The sequence below is a fragment of the Macaca mulatta genome, chromosome 3 (assembly GCF_049350105.2).
Source record: "Macaca mulatta isolate MMU2019108-1 chromosome 3, T2T-MMU8v2.0, whole genome shotgun sequence".
NCBI classification, from domain to species: domain Eukaryota; kingdom Metazoa; phylum Chordata; class Mammalia; order Primates; family Cercopithecidae; genus Macaca; species Macaca mulatta.
Genome location: NC_133408.1, coordinates 18,548,338 through 18,564,039, shown reverse-complemented (window position 1 = coordinate 18,564,039; position 15,702 = coordinate 18,548,338). Strand labels below are relative to the sequence as shown.

The following is a 15,702-nucleotide window of genomic DNA, read 5'->3' as shown; positions in this document are numbered from 1 at the left end:
GCAAACTCAACATAAAATGCACACATTATCATCCTTCATCAAACTTCATCTTCTGAATTTCCTAATCCCAGGCTAAAAAATCATCATAGCACCATTTTAAGTTTCTGCTTCTACCTCATCCTAGATATTAACTAAATCACTAGCACATCTCTCACATCTCTACTCTTTTATATTCCCACTGATACTGCCTCACCCATGCCCTAGTCCTTTGCTCATAATGTCTACCCCAATAGTCTCCTCTAACCATTCACTTGAATCCAAACTGTTTGCCAATAGATCATGCTATAGACTATGGTCAGAGCAATTTCAAAGATCATAACTTGACCATGCTACTGCCTGAATGAAAAATGTTCAGTGGCTGAATTGTACCACTTTGGATTGTTATTTGAGGCCCTTCCCAATATACCTCTAATTCACTGTTGAGCAGTCTATTCACCTTTGGGACTCCTACTCATTATTTGGGTTGCAGTACTGCGTTATTTATCATTTCTTGGGCAACAACTGAAATGACATTCTCACTTTTGTGCTTTTTGCATTTGCGATAGTATTTTTTTTTTTTCTCTCTCTCTCTCTTTTTTTTTTTTGAGACAGAGTTTCACTCTTGTTGCCCAGGCTGGAGTGCAATGGCGTGATCTTGGCTTACCGCAACCTCCGCCTCCCAGGTTCAAGCGATTCTCCTACCTCAGCCTCCCGAGTAGCTGGGATTAAAGGCATGTGCCACCACATCCGGCTAATTTTGTATTTTTAGTAGAGACGGGGTTTCTCCATGTTGGCCAGGCTGGTCTCAAGCTCCCGACCTCAGGTGATCAGCCCACCTCGGCCTCCCAAGTGTTGGGTTTACAGGTATGAGCCACTGTACCTGGCCTATTTTCTCTATAGTAAATGCCTTTCCCTTCATTTTCCCCATAACAAAATCCTGCCCACCTCCAAGTGATTTTCTTCCATAAAATCTCACTTAATCCCCTCAGCCAGATGAATCTTTCCCACTCAGATCATGAGAACTCTTTCTCTTAACATGCTACTTTCCAATGCAAAAATCATTATCAGTATCGCTCTTTTCCCTTTATTAGACTGTATCTTATTATAGGACAAGAGTCTAGTCCTACTAAACTGTTCATATCCTTGGTGACTGGGACACAGTGCTTGGCATCTGTAAGTATTCCAATACAGATTTTGAATGAACTAATGAATGCTCAAAAACTATTTGCTGGGTGAAATGGTTTGGATCTGTATCCCTGCCCGAATTTCATGCTGAATTGTAATCCCAAATGTTGGAAGTGGGGCCTAGTGGGAAGTGATTGGATCATGGGGGCAGATTTCCCATAGGTGCTAGTCTCGTGATAGTGAGTGAGTTCTCATGAGATCTGGTTGTTTAAAAGTGTATGGCACCTCCCCGCCTCTCTCCCTCCTGCTCTGGCCGTGTGAGGTGCTGACTCCCATTTGCCTTCCGCCACGATTGTAAGTTTCTGAGTAGCTGGGATTACTGGCGCCCGCCACCACGCATGGCTAATTTTTGTATTTTTTTAGTAGAGATGGGGTTTTACCATGTTGCCCAGGCTGGTTTCAAATTCCTGACCTCAAGTGATCCACCCACCTCGGCTTCCCAAAGTCCTGGGATTACAGGCATAAGCCACTGCACCCGGCCTAAACCTCTTTTCTTTATAAATTACCCAGTCTCAGGCATTTGTAGAAATGTAAGAATAGACTAATACAGTGTGTGAATGAAAATTATACCACTGTTTCAATCCATACATGAAGTAATATTGAGATTTGACACACAAATTAGAAAACAAAATAGGCTAGTCTTGAACTCCTGGGCTCAAGTGATCCTCCCACCTTGGCATCCCAAAGCGTTGGGATTACAGGCATTAGCCGTAACTCCTGGCCACCAGTTTCTATAAATTCTGAGCCAAGAGCTACAGTCTGTTTTGATATTAACAATGACAGACATACCCAATATTAAAACAACTTTTCTGGAGAAAGTCAAGACAATACTAACCGTCATGCCATTAAATAGTTGTGTACTTGTTTGTACAGAAGATATTTCTTGAAAAGAAAGAACACTGCTGACATACTTGCTTGTAAATCTATCTACAATATTGAAAACACGCTTCTCACTGCTATTCCACCACAACCTAACCATGGCAGGCAAGTCTTTTAATGTCATATGATAGACTGAGCAAGCCAAGTGTGGAATGTGGTATGGAAGAGTTGCTGTTTCTGAGGAAAAAACAAATTCCTGATTAGTCACATGTATTTCTTATATAGAATAACAGACTAATATTAGTATTTTCTTTAGAAAGTGATCCTTAATTCCTCAACGATAGTGCTATAGCTCATCAAACAAACATACCAGAGAAACCAGAACTCTGGAGTCTGAGCATCTTTCCACACATTCAAAATGAACCATAAGAATGGCAAAATAATTTTTTTTTAAAGTGAAAATCCCAATTGACACTGAAAAAATCTACCTAGAAACAGAATTCTATATTTAACATGAAAGACTACAAATAAAATAGAATATATTTTAAAAAGAAGGAAAAATTAAAGATGCTTGGTGTTATAAATTATGAAAAGGAGTTTGGCCTCCTTTACTTTCCCCAGAGCTCGCTGTGCTGCTGTGCAGAAGTCTTAGAATACCCAACTCAATACTCACAAGATGCAGCCCATCCTCAGATCTCCAAGGCATTTAAAAAATGCATATTCTTAGTAAATTGTTTCCAATACTGTGGTACAACCACATATATGCACATCTATCCTCTCTGCTCACATGCGGGCTCCCAGAATGAAATACATTTTATTCAACTTTATTTCCCCTTATTTATATGCCTATAAAATGTTATCACATAAGAAATATTTGTTTACAGAGTCAAAAGTTAATAGTCTTACCACACTAAGCTTCAAAAATATATTAAATTCCTCACAGTCCTTTATTTTAGGGTAAAATCGAATTATTCATCCTATTTAGAGAAATGTGGAAAATGGTCAAGTTCAACATTCTCATAGCCAGGACCTAGCTTTAGGGTTATTCTCCACATTCCCAGGGAAAAGTTTAATTCAACCTAGTGTGAATCTAGCGTCCAAGAAAGAACATAAACACATATCTTACTGACCTCGAATACTCAGCTGGAGCTCCTCAGTAAAGAATGTTTTAGGGTCCTTATTTGGGACCTCAATTGCGGTCTCGGCATAGGTTGGATTTTCTGGCATAAGCCTGAACAGGTGATAGAGCAATTTATTCAAACTCTTTGTTTTCCGAAGATACATTGAATACAGAGCCCGAAGCTGGTGGAGAGCAAAGAATTTGTTAGTAAACCAAATACACCAAGACAATTGGTATAAAAGAACAACTCAAAGTATAACAAATTTCCTTTCCTCATAAACTAGCAGACATTCTATCCGCTCATTATTAGAACAAGTTTCTAATATCTTTCTCAAATTGTCTTCCTGTGTTAGAATACACTCACCTTGGCTTACAGTGCCTGAGATAAGAAAATCTATTCACCATTCCCTCACTCTCCTCCCAAGTCTTCCATACATTCCTTCCACACCATTGTCCTTAACCTTTCAAATTCCTGCTTAAAACTAATCCCGTTTTTATGGCTGACCTCATCCTGTATCAAAAACTCCGACATTCCTTTACGACAGAGAGCACAAACTAGTAGTCCAAGATGTCTTGGGGGATCTTCTCAGAGTTGTTTTTTCAATCAGGAGATTTCACATAAAAATATGGATTTCTGGTTTCTCTTTTAAAAACAGAAAAACGAGCCACCACTGGGAGCGCTGCAGGTATCTGTGTCAGACCTGTGCTTCACAACTCCTGCCTTCCCTCAATAACACAGCTTGCATTTTCCACGTTGACTTTGCAGTTCTTTGGTATCTGTATTGGTTTTAAGATAATTTCTTCTACTATATCACATATCTCCTCATAGTACAAAGATACCATTTTCTTTTTTGTTTTTAAAAATTTTGTATTTTTAATTTTTGTGGGTACACAGTAGATATTTATGGGGCACATGAGGTATTTTATAGGCATATAATATGTAATAGGGTAAGTGGGGTATTCATCACCTCAAGCATTTATCCTTTCTTTGTGTAAAATACAACTTTTTTTTTTTTTTTTTTTTTTTGAGACGGAGTCTCGCTCTGTCACCCAGGCTGGAGTGCAGTGGCCAGATCTCAGCTCACTGCAAGCTCTGCCTCCCGGGTTTACGCCATTCTCCTGCCTCAGCCTCCCGAGTAGCTAGGACTACAGGCGCCCGCCACCTCGCCTGGCTAGTATTTTGGTTTTTTTTAGTAGAGATGGGGTTTCACCGTGTTAGCCAGGATGGTCTCGATCTCCTGACCTCATGATCCGCCCGCCTCGGCCTCCCAAAGATTACAGGCTTGAACCACCGCGCCCAGCCTTTTATTTTCTAAACACTATGAATACTTACAAGGATCAAGTAATAGGATTTGGAATTGATTTTTAAAATATGTTGACCAAAGTGCTCTTATCATCAAACTTAACATCACTAATGAAGGATGAACATCCCAAATCTGAAAATCCAAAATGCTTCATCATCTAAAACTTGTTGAGCACCAACATGATGCTTAAAGGAAATGCTCCTGGAGCATTTCAGGTTTTCGGATCTGGGATACTTAACCAGTAAGTGCAACAAAAATATTCCAGAATCTGAAAAAATCTGAAATCAGAAACACTACTGGTCCCAAGCATTTTGGATAAGGAATACTCAACCTGTAAAAGAACACAATGACATTATATGGCTGAGGTAAGACTCTGAGAACATGTAACAACTTGTACAGTAAGTACTCTTGCTGAAAATTAACCACAATCTAATGAGGAAACGATCAGACAAATTCAAACTGTATGACAGGCTAAAAACAGCTGGCCCAAACAATGACAAGAAAGAAAAGAAAGGTATAGGAATTATAGGTTAAAGAAACTAAAGAAATATGGCAAACAAATACAAACATGGTTCTTGATTGGATCTTCAACACAGAAGAAAATAAAACTATAAAGATATTACTGGGACAACTAAGAGTATCTAAATAAAAATTAGGTACTACTGCATCAAAATTAAATTTGAATATAAAAATTGTATTCTGCTTATGTAGAAACATGTCCTTGATCTTAGGAGATACATGTTTAAATGCTTTTGGTAAAGCATCATAATGTCTGCAAGTTAGTTTCAAGCAGATCAGCAGAAAAAGAGTACATACAGATACAGTACGTGCAAATGTAGCCACGTGTTAAAAATGTGTTGATCTAAAAGAGTATGTGACTTTTCATGAATTATTCTTCCAACGTTGTTGTTTAATTTTTTTTCAAATAAAAAGTTGGAGATATTTTAAAAATTAATCAGCAATATCAATGGACTTTAAAAAACACACATATATGACCCAGCAATCCCACTGAAGTATACAACACAAGTGAAATGAAAACACATTTCAATACAAAAGTTTATACATTAATGTTCACAGCAGCTTTATTTACAATGGTCAAAAAAACCAGAAACAGCCTAAATGTCCACTAACAGATAAGCAGATAAACAAAATGTGATATCTATAAAATGGAGCATTATTCAGCCACAAAAAGAAATGCAATACTTATGACACATGCTACAATCTGATAAATCTTGAAAACAATATACTAAGATAAAAGCCAGACACAAAAGACCAGATGTGTGAAATGTCCAGAACAGGCAGATGCATAGAGACAGAACACAGTTTAATGGCTGTCAGGAGCTGTAGGGTTTGAGAGGAAATGGGAAGTGATTGCTATCAAATACAATGGGATGTTGACAATGTTCTAAAATTAGATAGTGGTAATAGTTGCACAAGTCTGTGAATACAGTCAGCCCTCCACATCCACGGGTTCCACATCTGAGAATTCAACCAATTGCAGATAGAAAATATTTGAGGGGCAAAAAAAGTGATTTTTAAAAACCCAATACAATAAAAATACTACAAATGTTAAAAATACAGTATAGCAACTATTTCAATAGCATTTACATTGTATCGATGATAACTAATCTAGAGATGATTTTAACTAGTATACAGAAGGACGTGCATAGGTTAGATACAAATACTATGCCATTTTATATAAGGAACTTGAGTATTCACTGGGTTGTGGGCCATGGGAGGGAGCCTGGAAACAATCCCCTGCAGATATCAAGGGATGACTATATACTAAAAACACTAAACTGTGTGGCCAGGTGCGGTGGCTCATGCCTGTAATCCCAGCACGTTGGGAGGCCAAGGTAGGCGGAACACCTGAGGTCAGGAGTTTGAGACCAGCCTGGCCAACATGGTGAAACCCCGTCTCTACTAAAAATAGAAAAATTAGCCAGGCGTGGTGGTAAGCGCCTGTAATCCCAGCTACTCGGGAGGCTGAGGCAGGAGAATCACTTGAACCCAGGAGCTGGAGGTTGCAGTGAGCCAAGATCGCACCATTGCACTCCAGTCTGGGGGACAAGAGCGAGACTCCATCTCAAAAAAAAAAAAAAAAAAAAAAAAAAAAAAAAAAAATTTTTTTTAAACACCAAACTGTGTATGCTAAGTGGGTAAATTTTATGGTATGTGCAATATCTCAGTAAAGCTTTATAAAACAAATAAACATACACATGTACATATACAACTTTTTCTAGTTCAATCTGATTTGCTAGGAGTTTTTTTGAGAAAAAAGTTAACCCATGATTTAGGAACATTTAAAGTTTTCTGAAGAAAAATTGTTTATTTCAGGATTCAACTAATTATTGGGTAGGCAGATAAACCAGAATAACCCACTAAATAATACTAAGTATTAGGTGGGTTATTCTGGTTTATCTGCCTACAGCTCAGTTCAAGTTTTTCAGACTCAATAATAATAAATGCTGCTGTATAATTTTACACCCTAACCCAATCCCAGCCTAATAAAAAAGGTGAGGCATGGCCATTTTCCTAATTTCTGAATATAAAATGAGAACAAAACTCTTATACACAAAAGCCTCAATCTGCTGCTATTGTTTTAGAGATCAACAATATTTTAAGAAATTGATGTAAAAGCCCAATAAGGAGCTCTTGAAATATATCATCAGCAAATAAAACCAGCTTAAGTCACAAAAATACATGACAGGCCTAAAGAGAAAACTAATCTATTTAACAACTAGATCAATGCTACTTCTGTGATTTGATTTTTCTCCTTAGATGTACAAATGCAAAGATGCAAAAATTGATATCTTTGTACCAAGGTATAGGTTATGAGCAACAACATAAATTATAATTTAAAAATTCCAAAAAGTCACATTGGAAATGAATGCCATGAATACTTAATCACACTAAGTGATAAACTAAATCTTTTTGTATTGACCTGTCAAAGAAGGCACATATTTCACTAGGTTAATTCAATCAAAGATTGACAGAGATTTGGATCTTCCTTGTTCTTTTTGAGACAGGGTCTGGCACTGTCGCCCAGGCTTGAGTGCAGTGGCATGATCTCATTTCACTGCAACCTCCGCTTCCCGGGCTCAAACTATCCTCAAGTGGGGATCTTTCTAAAAGAAATAAAAACTAGAGAGATCTTTCCAGTTTCTTCTTGGACAAGGTCTTACTTCCTAAACGTGAGACAACAGAGACATCTAGTGGCTGCTAGAATAATTTGGGCAAAATATTTCAGATATTTTTACCATTTAGGTAACAGTTGGAATTATTACATAGGTAATGTTTCACAGATCTTTCTCCAAACAGTGATTTTCAAGTAAGGTAAATTGCCAATGATGTATTAAGTGAAATCTCCACAACAGAGTGAAAAACTGACCCCCCCAAAAAAACAGAAAAAACACAAGATTCAATTCTTTTGAAATAATTACTATGATAGTACATAATTAAATTATATAAATATTATTTCTTGATATAAAAGAACCTGGTGACTACATTCAGTTAGAAAAAAAGTTGGTCTGGCCACATATCAGAGTAATTACTTTTGCTTGGAGGGGTAGGGTATAAGGGACAGGAGTAAACTTATTAAGCAGATTGTCTGAAGTTAGCTGGATAAAATGAGATTAGGTCGGGCACCGTGGCTTATGCCTATAATCCCAGCATTTTGGGAGGCCAACGAGGGTGGATCACTTGAGCTCAGGAGTATGAGACCAGTCTGGGCAACATGGTGAAACCCCATCTCTACAAAAAATATAAAAATTAGCCAGGCATGGTGGCTTGCACTTGTAGTCCCAGCCACTTAGTGAGAAGATCGCTTGAGCCTAGGAGGCAGAGGCTGCAGTGAGCCAAGATCGTGCCACTGCATTCCAGCATGGGCAACAGAGTGAGACCCTGTCTCAAATGCAAAAAAAAAAAAGGATGAGATTAAAACATAAGGATTTCCCTTTTATTAAACTGAAGGGAAGGAAGGTATTTAGAACAGTATCAGAAGCATATTAGGACAGAATTATCGAAAGTTGTCACATATTTATTTACCTGTGATGACGCGGCTTTGAAGAAAGTGAGAATTAATTTCCAAGTGAGAAGGTATCCCAGAACATAACAGAAGTCTTCACTCAGTGGTTTAATAGTAACTATCTGTCCAACAGGAACACACCCCAAAACATTTTCTAGTAAGTCCTCTTGAGTGCTAAGAAGAGACATCAGTGTGGCTGGTGGTGACCTAAGAATCAATGATTAAACACCACAAGTTTTCTTTATAACTCATCCCTTAACAAACTGACAGTACTCGTAAACTTCAAGCATTGTAGAAAAATTTCTCCATTTTCCAAAAAACGTTTTAAAAATTCTCCTCTATTGATCCAATTTTAACTCCTAATCTCACATAACAGTAAAATCAAAAAGACATTATTATAGCACTTGAAGGAAAGACATTTTTAGAAAACATCTATTTCAATTTTCTGTTTTATAAGTGAAAAAAAAAATCACACACCCAGAGAAGCCAAATGATTAGTCCAAAGTCTTTCAGTTAGTAGGGGAAACCGTTAGGGATTCTAAATCCTACCAGGCCTTTTATCACCCTATAAAAGACAAAGTGAAGACTAAGACTTCGAACTTTGTCACTTCATTCTAGTTTCTATTTTACTGTATATTATCTACTTAGCGCTATTAAGAAATATCACAATGGTACTATTAATCAGAATGATAAACACAGAAAATAATTATGTGCCTATTTAAAAAATCATGATTGTTATCTTTTTAGGAAAATAAATATACCATTCAGATTACTTCACAACAAAGTAAGTTAATTTTCTTCTTTATTGAACTACTCTACGCATTTATACTTTCAGGTGAACTTAGGAGATTCTCAAAAAGTAAAATGATTAACTCTCTTCTCTATGATACTCTAGCCTGGTTCTCTCCTTTCACTGCTGTGATCGTTCTTCCCTTGTGGCTTCCTTCTCCCAGCCCACAAGCATAGGCCTTCTCCAAACTTCTGCTCTTAGGTCTTTTCCTTCAACCCCTCCATCTCACATACCCAGCCTTCTATATTCCATATTGATAGTCACTAAATCTTATAAAATACCAGCTCCAAAATCTCTCCACTTTTCACATTGCCCTCCACGCATTGTTATTTAACTTCTGGAATGACCTCCACCTCTGCTTGCTTCTTTTTACAATTCATGTTTCACATTACACTAGTGTCAGAATCAGCTGATGGCGCCCTGTCTCCTACCAAATGATGCCCAAATCCGCCCCCAAAAGTCATTTTTAAGGCCATTCATTATCAGGCCTCCTTAACTACCCTTTCGGCTTTATCTTCCACTATACCCTGCCTACTCTATACACACTGGTTCATTTATTCTTTCATTCAACATACTACTCATGATGTCTGCTATAGGCCAGGAAGCATTCTGGCCTATAGCAATCTAGCCTATTTCTCTCTCAGAAATGAGAGACAGAAATTCCTGCCCTCACAGAACTTAAATTCCAGGAAAGAAAGACACTGTCAATAAAAGTACACATTAAGTGGGAACTACTCAATATTGCCCAAGCACATCTTCACACTCATGACTCAGTGCCTTTGTACATGATGTTCTCTTAATGTATATTGTCTTTCCTGTCCTGCAGAAATGCTACCTAACCTTAAAGGACCAGTTTAAATGCCTCTTCCTCAAGAAAGTCTTCCCTTCCTGATGTACATTAATTGTGCCCTCATCACATGCTATCTTCTATAGGCCTAAATGATATTTTAAAAAATGTTATCTATCCTCCTCCTTAGCACTTATCATATACTATATTTTCTATAAGGCTACAGTATCATCTGTATCAGATAAATTCCTTAAGAAAAAGAAAGTGCTCACTAAACACTGCATACTCCCTTCAGCATTTAATTAATACTCTGCACAAAGTGGATGCTCAATAGATATTTGAACTGATACACTCTTTCCACAGCCACCATATGGCCAAAGACAGTTTTACTGAACAGTAGCAAACAGAAAATATGATTTAAGAACAATTAAGAGAGAGAAACAATCTTTTGGGTGAAATCTAGATTTCATTTATATGTTACAGATATGAATATAACTCTAATTTATAGTAGAATGAATATAACTCTAATTTATAGCTTCTGTGCTGCTCCAGTCCTCTAAAGACATTATAAGTGAGATGGATTATAAGAATTTAATAAAACAAATTATTTAAAAAACCTTACAGGGCCGGCTCTTCTTCTTCATCTCCATATGTCTTTAGATTATCCTGATCATATTGTGGTAATTCAGGCATCAATCTAGAAATCAGAACATTATTTTAAAATATGTGATATTAAACTGTTTATTAAGTCATGCTCAAGAGCAGAAAGACCAATACTTATTTTATAATAAGTAAATGTTTTAATGAGTTTTCTCTAAAACAACTACTATAGCCAGGACTATTGAAATATAAATTGTGTATAGAAAACAATAACCTAAAAGATCAGGCAACTTAGTGTCCCTATAAGTGAAGCAGTCAGATCTCCTTCTTTTAAAACTTTTACTTTTTTAAATGATTAAAAGTAAAAACTAAGCATATATTCTATTTTTTTAGATCATTGTAACATTGATTCAGTTGGATGAATTCTTACTTGTATAGCATATGATAAACAGCAATTTGCACAGGCCTAGCTCTGAAGAGAAGTAATGGGGCCAATGTATTTAACAAAGTCTGGAGATATTCTGGTAAGTTTGTTTTTTGGTCAGCAACTAATCTTGCAGGAAGTTTGTGACTCAATAGCTGTTCCTTTGAGATATATGTTAATGTTTCACACATGGGTTTCAGCATTGCATTCTGAAAGGACGTTTCAGACACATCTTTGTTTTCTCCTAATGACAAAAAGGAAAGAAACATGCCCGTCCCAAAAGAAAGTTAGTATAGCTTAACTGATTCACAATCAAGTATCATTTAAGAAAATGAAATAAAAACTAGACATCAACAATAAAGCACTCTTAACTAGAAACATGACCTGAATATATATTCCAGTTAATCTCAACTGTTTTCATGACTTTTATCTGATCCTCATCTAAAAAGAAAGCAAATGTTCAACAGGTTCTATTCACGTGATCCATTCATGTTATCTGAATTACTATTATTTTAATTTGCAACAGTCTTTGGATACCTTGCCATTTTTCAATTTTTGCCTGTAAAGTAGAAGCATATATGATGCTTCTGAGAAGCCAAGCTTTCTTTTCTGGCTTTTTCTTTTACTATTAATATTATTTGATTTAAACATCAAAATTTTTGGTTTTGAATTTTTCAGTAAGTCATTTCCAATGAATCAATCTCATTATTATTCCCTTTTTCACTTGCCTGTAACAGTCACCAAAATAGGTAAAAGCAAACTGTGGATGCCTTGGGAAAAAAATTCTTTCCATTCACTGATTAGATTTACAGGAAGATTGCCAACGGTATCCAGAGTTGTGGAATCAAAAAAAGCACTGAGGTCACAGGCCAAATCACAGCTGACACAGGCAAACAGTTGCACAAGTGGAATAGAATACAATGCCTGATTCTCACTTGTTGTCTGAAAAAAACAATAAAAATGAAATAGGTAAACAGACTTCTACCAGAACACTACAAATAAAGCCAATATAAAGAAAAGCCTTTCTTTCATTTCTTTGAATTTTAAAATGAAAAAGCAGTTGAAATATGTAGTCTCAGGAGAAATAAAACAATTTTATATCAAAATAACTTTTTTCTTCAAAATTAAATACCATGAATTAGAATCATTAACAAATAATTTATTCTCAAATGCCCTTTTTAATTTCTAAACTATGGAAGAAAACACTAAGTCAGATACATAAAATACACATTTCTAATCTTCTCAGTAGCCCTACAAGTTGTAAGTTATTATTTTAAAATAATAAAATCGGCCAGGCACAGTGGCTCAGAGGCTGAGGCGGGTGGGTCACATGAGGGCAGGAGTTTGAGACCAGCCTGGTCAAAATGGTGAAACTGCATCTCTACTAAAAATATAAAAATTAGTCAGGCATGCTGGTGGGTGTCTGTAATCCTGCTATTTGGGAGGCTGAGGCGCAAGAATTGCTTGAACCCAGAAGACGGAGGTTGCAGTGAGCCAAGATTGCGCCACCGCACTCCAGCCTAAGCAACAGAGCGAGACTCCTCTCAAATTAAAAAAAAAAAAAAAAAAAAGAAAGAAAAAGAAAGAAAGAAAGCTGAGTTTAAGTTTAAAACTCGAAGTCACGGCCGGGCGCGGTGGCTCAAGCCTGTAATCCCAGCACTTTGGGAGGCCGAGACGGGCAGACCACGAGGTCAGGAGATCGAGACCATCCTGGCTAACACGGTGAAACCCCGTCTCTACTAAAAAATACAAAAAACTAGCCGGGCGCGGTGGCGGGCGTCTGTAGTCCTAGCTACTCGGGAGGCTGAGGCAGGAGAATGGCGTGAACCCGGGAGGCGGAGCTTGCAGTGAGCTGAGATCGGGCCACTGCACTCCAGCCTGGGCGGCAGAGCGAGACTCCGTCTCAAAAAAAAAAAAATAAAATAAATAAATAAATAAATAAAACTCGAAGTCACATAGCTAATAGCAGGCAAAGCAGAGATTGAGACCAATTCGACCCTGACCAACTTGCTGCCTTGGAGCCCACAAGTAATATACCTCTGGTTGCTCTGGGTCATAAAATTACACTAATTCCCTCTGAATTTGCTATTTAATGCATTACTCTCACAATATTCATACAGTATGTTTTAGAAACAATCTAATTATAACCAAAAAAGACCAAAATAATTGTCATTAACAGATAAAACCTAAAAGGGCTGTGCTGCAAATATTATAATAAGCTAATGGAGAAAGCATTTTAATAACAGGAGATTTGGTCACTGAATGATGCTGGTAGTCATTAAAAATCTATCATCTTACTATTCTGTCAAATTGTAGCTGGTAAGAAGAACATCTATAAAGTGTTTTAAATTATGCAAAGGAACCAATTACAATCATCACTTAAAGAATGAGATTGGTAGATAGTTCTGATGCAAAAGTATGTACAAAGACCCACAAGAGGTGATGACATATCACGTTAATTTACCTCCAACCAAGCCAACATGGAGCACATGATGAAGTCCCACTCACTCTCTGCCAAAGGGGATGAGCAATATTTCAGAAATAGGGAAAGAAACCGGATTATTTCTATATTTACACCCAGTACCTCTGGACTTGCTTCTGATAGATTACTGTGATGAAGACAAAAACAAATGACAACAAAATAATAATTATATTGACATTCAATTAGAAAAAATGTTATTTAAATCTTATATACTCATAAATAACTGACTTAAATGTCTACCATAATTACTCTACAAAATTGTGACACAGATATGTCATCTTTGTCTGAATTGTATACTGAAGGAAAAACATAGTATAAAGCATCACCTACCAACTGAAAAGAAAAATATCTTCATGCTCTTTCTTCCAGGATATTATGATTTTCAATATTCCATGTAATAGCTCCCCATCATCTATACTTTTGGTTTGCAAACAAGAATTGAAAATGGCAAGATGTCCAAAACCTCCTGAAGTAAAATTCAAAATGAAAATTAAAAATTTTTAAGAACTATACGGCTATATTTAAAAAGTCCACTTTGAAAAGTAAAAGACTTTCTTGAGAAGTGCTCAGGTTAAGAACTCTACAAATGGCTTTTATGTAAGAGTCCACAAATGAGCTTATAAGCTCCAAAGGACAGAGACTCTGTCTCCATACCTAGCACACAATAGAGAGTTTGGGGGAGGGGAAAGTAAGGGAATGATACTGTAATTTAAACGGACTTATGCTGCTTTTGTTTTGATTTCTTAAGTGCAGGACATATTCAGCAAACTCATCATTCAAATAAAAAAAAAACCTACAGCTACAGAGTAGCTGGAAACAGCAAATGGAAAAGAGAACATAGTGTTTCATAATTTACACATTCATTCACTCAATAGCAGCTAGTATATGTGGTAAACTCTGATGTGGACCCTCTCTCTCTTTTTTTTTTTTTTTTTTGAGACGGAGTCTCGCTCTGCTGCCCAGGCTGGAGTGCAGTGGCCGGATCTCAGCTCACTGCAAGCTCCGCCTCCCGGGTTCACACCATTCTCCTGCCTCAGCCTCCCGAGTAGCTGGGACTACAGGCGCCCGCTACCTCGCCCGGCTAGTTTTTTGTATTTTTAAAGTAGAGACGGGGTTTCACCGTGTCAGCCAGGATGGTCTCGATCTCCTGACCTTGTGATCCGCCCGTCTCGGCCTCCCAAAGTGCTGGGATTACAGGCTTGAGCCACCGCGCCCGGCCTGGACTCTCTCTTTAGAATCTCTACCATTCCTCAAAATCCATCCACTGATGTATCTTAACACCCTCCGTCCCCAACCTTCTATCTTATATACCAGCCAAAATGAACAATCTGTACTCTTGTATGTTTGTGTACCTGGAATGCCCTTCCCCAACTATGTCCATATGGAAAACGATTTATCCTTCAACACCCAGTAGAAATATTTATCTTTATGAAATCGCCACTAACACCCTCAAAGCAGAGTGGAAACTCCTTCCTTTCTGCCACTTGTATACATAATCCATCTTTTTGCTACATCAGTTATCACATGATACAACTTCACATTTGTCTTCTCTACAACAGGAACTACCATGTAGTGGGTGCTCATAAGTGTTGATTAAATTAATAAACAGGCCGGGCGCAGTGGCTCACGCCTGTAATCCCAGCACTTTGGGAGGCCAAGGCAGGCGGATCATGAGGTCAGGAGATCAAGACCATCCTGGCCAACATGATGAAACCACATCTCTACCAAAAAAATACAAAAAACTAGCCAGGTGTGGTGGCAGGCGCCTGTAGTCTCAGCTACTCAGGAGGCTGAGGCAGGAGAACAGTGTGAACGTGGGAGGCGGAGCTTGCAGTGAGCCGAGATCGCGCCACTGCACTCCAGCCTGGGCAACAGAGTGAGACCCTATCTCAGGAAAAAAAAAAAAAAAAGGCCGGGCGTGGTGGCTCACGCCTGTAATCCCAGCACTTTGGGAGGCCGAGGCAGGCGGATCACGAGGTCAGAAGATCCAGACCATCCTGGCTAACACAGTGAAACCCCGTCTCTACTAAAAATACAAAAAATTAGCCGGGTGCTGTGGCGGGCGCCTGTAGTCCCAGCTACTCGGGAGGCTGAGGCTGGAGAATGGCGTGAACCCGGGAGGCGGAGCTTGCAGTGAGCCGAGATCGCACCACTGCACTCCAGCCTGGGCGACAGAGCGAGACTC

General features: G+C 38.0%; 1 protein-coding gene across 2 annotated transcripts in view; it reads right to left on the bottom strand.

Annotated features, from left to right (window-relative positions):
- Positions 1 to 15,702, bottom strand: part of LTN1 (listerin E3 ubiquitin protein ligase 1) — a 67,315-nt gene that overhangs the window by 5,319 nt on the left and 46,294 nt on the right. Inside the window, exons 20-27 of one of the 2 annotated variants that reach the window (XM_028845387.2) lie at positions 13,848 to 13,983; positions 13,500 to 13,644; positions 11,764 to 11,977; positions 11,042 to 11,279; positions 10,634 to 10,708; positions 8,455 to 8,641; positions 3,114 to 3,285; positions 2,000 to 2,220 (exon numbers count right to left, since the gene is read on the bottom strand). In XM_028845387.2, the coding sequence (XP_028701220.2) occupies positions 2,000 to 2,220; positions 3,114 to 3,285; positions 8,455 to 8,641; positions 10,634 to 10,708; positions 11,042 to 11,279; positions 11,764 to 11,977; positions 13,500 to 13,644; positions 13,848 to 13,983 (1,388 nt within the window). Of the gene's footprint in view, positions 1 to 1,999; positions 2,221 to 2,656; positions 2,830 to 3,113; positions 3,286 to 8,454; positions 8,642 to 10,633; positions 10,709 to 11,041; positions 11,280 to 11,763; positions 11,978 to 13,499; positions 13,645 to 13,847; positions 13,984 to 15,702 lie in introns of those variants that run through there. The other variant, XM_077995861.1, reaches the window with a different exon arrangement.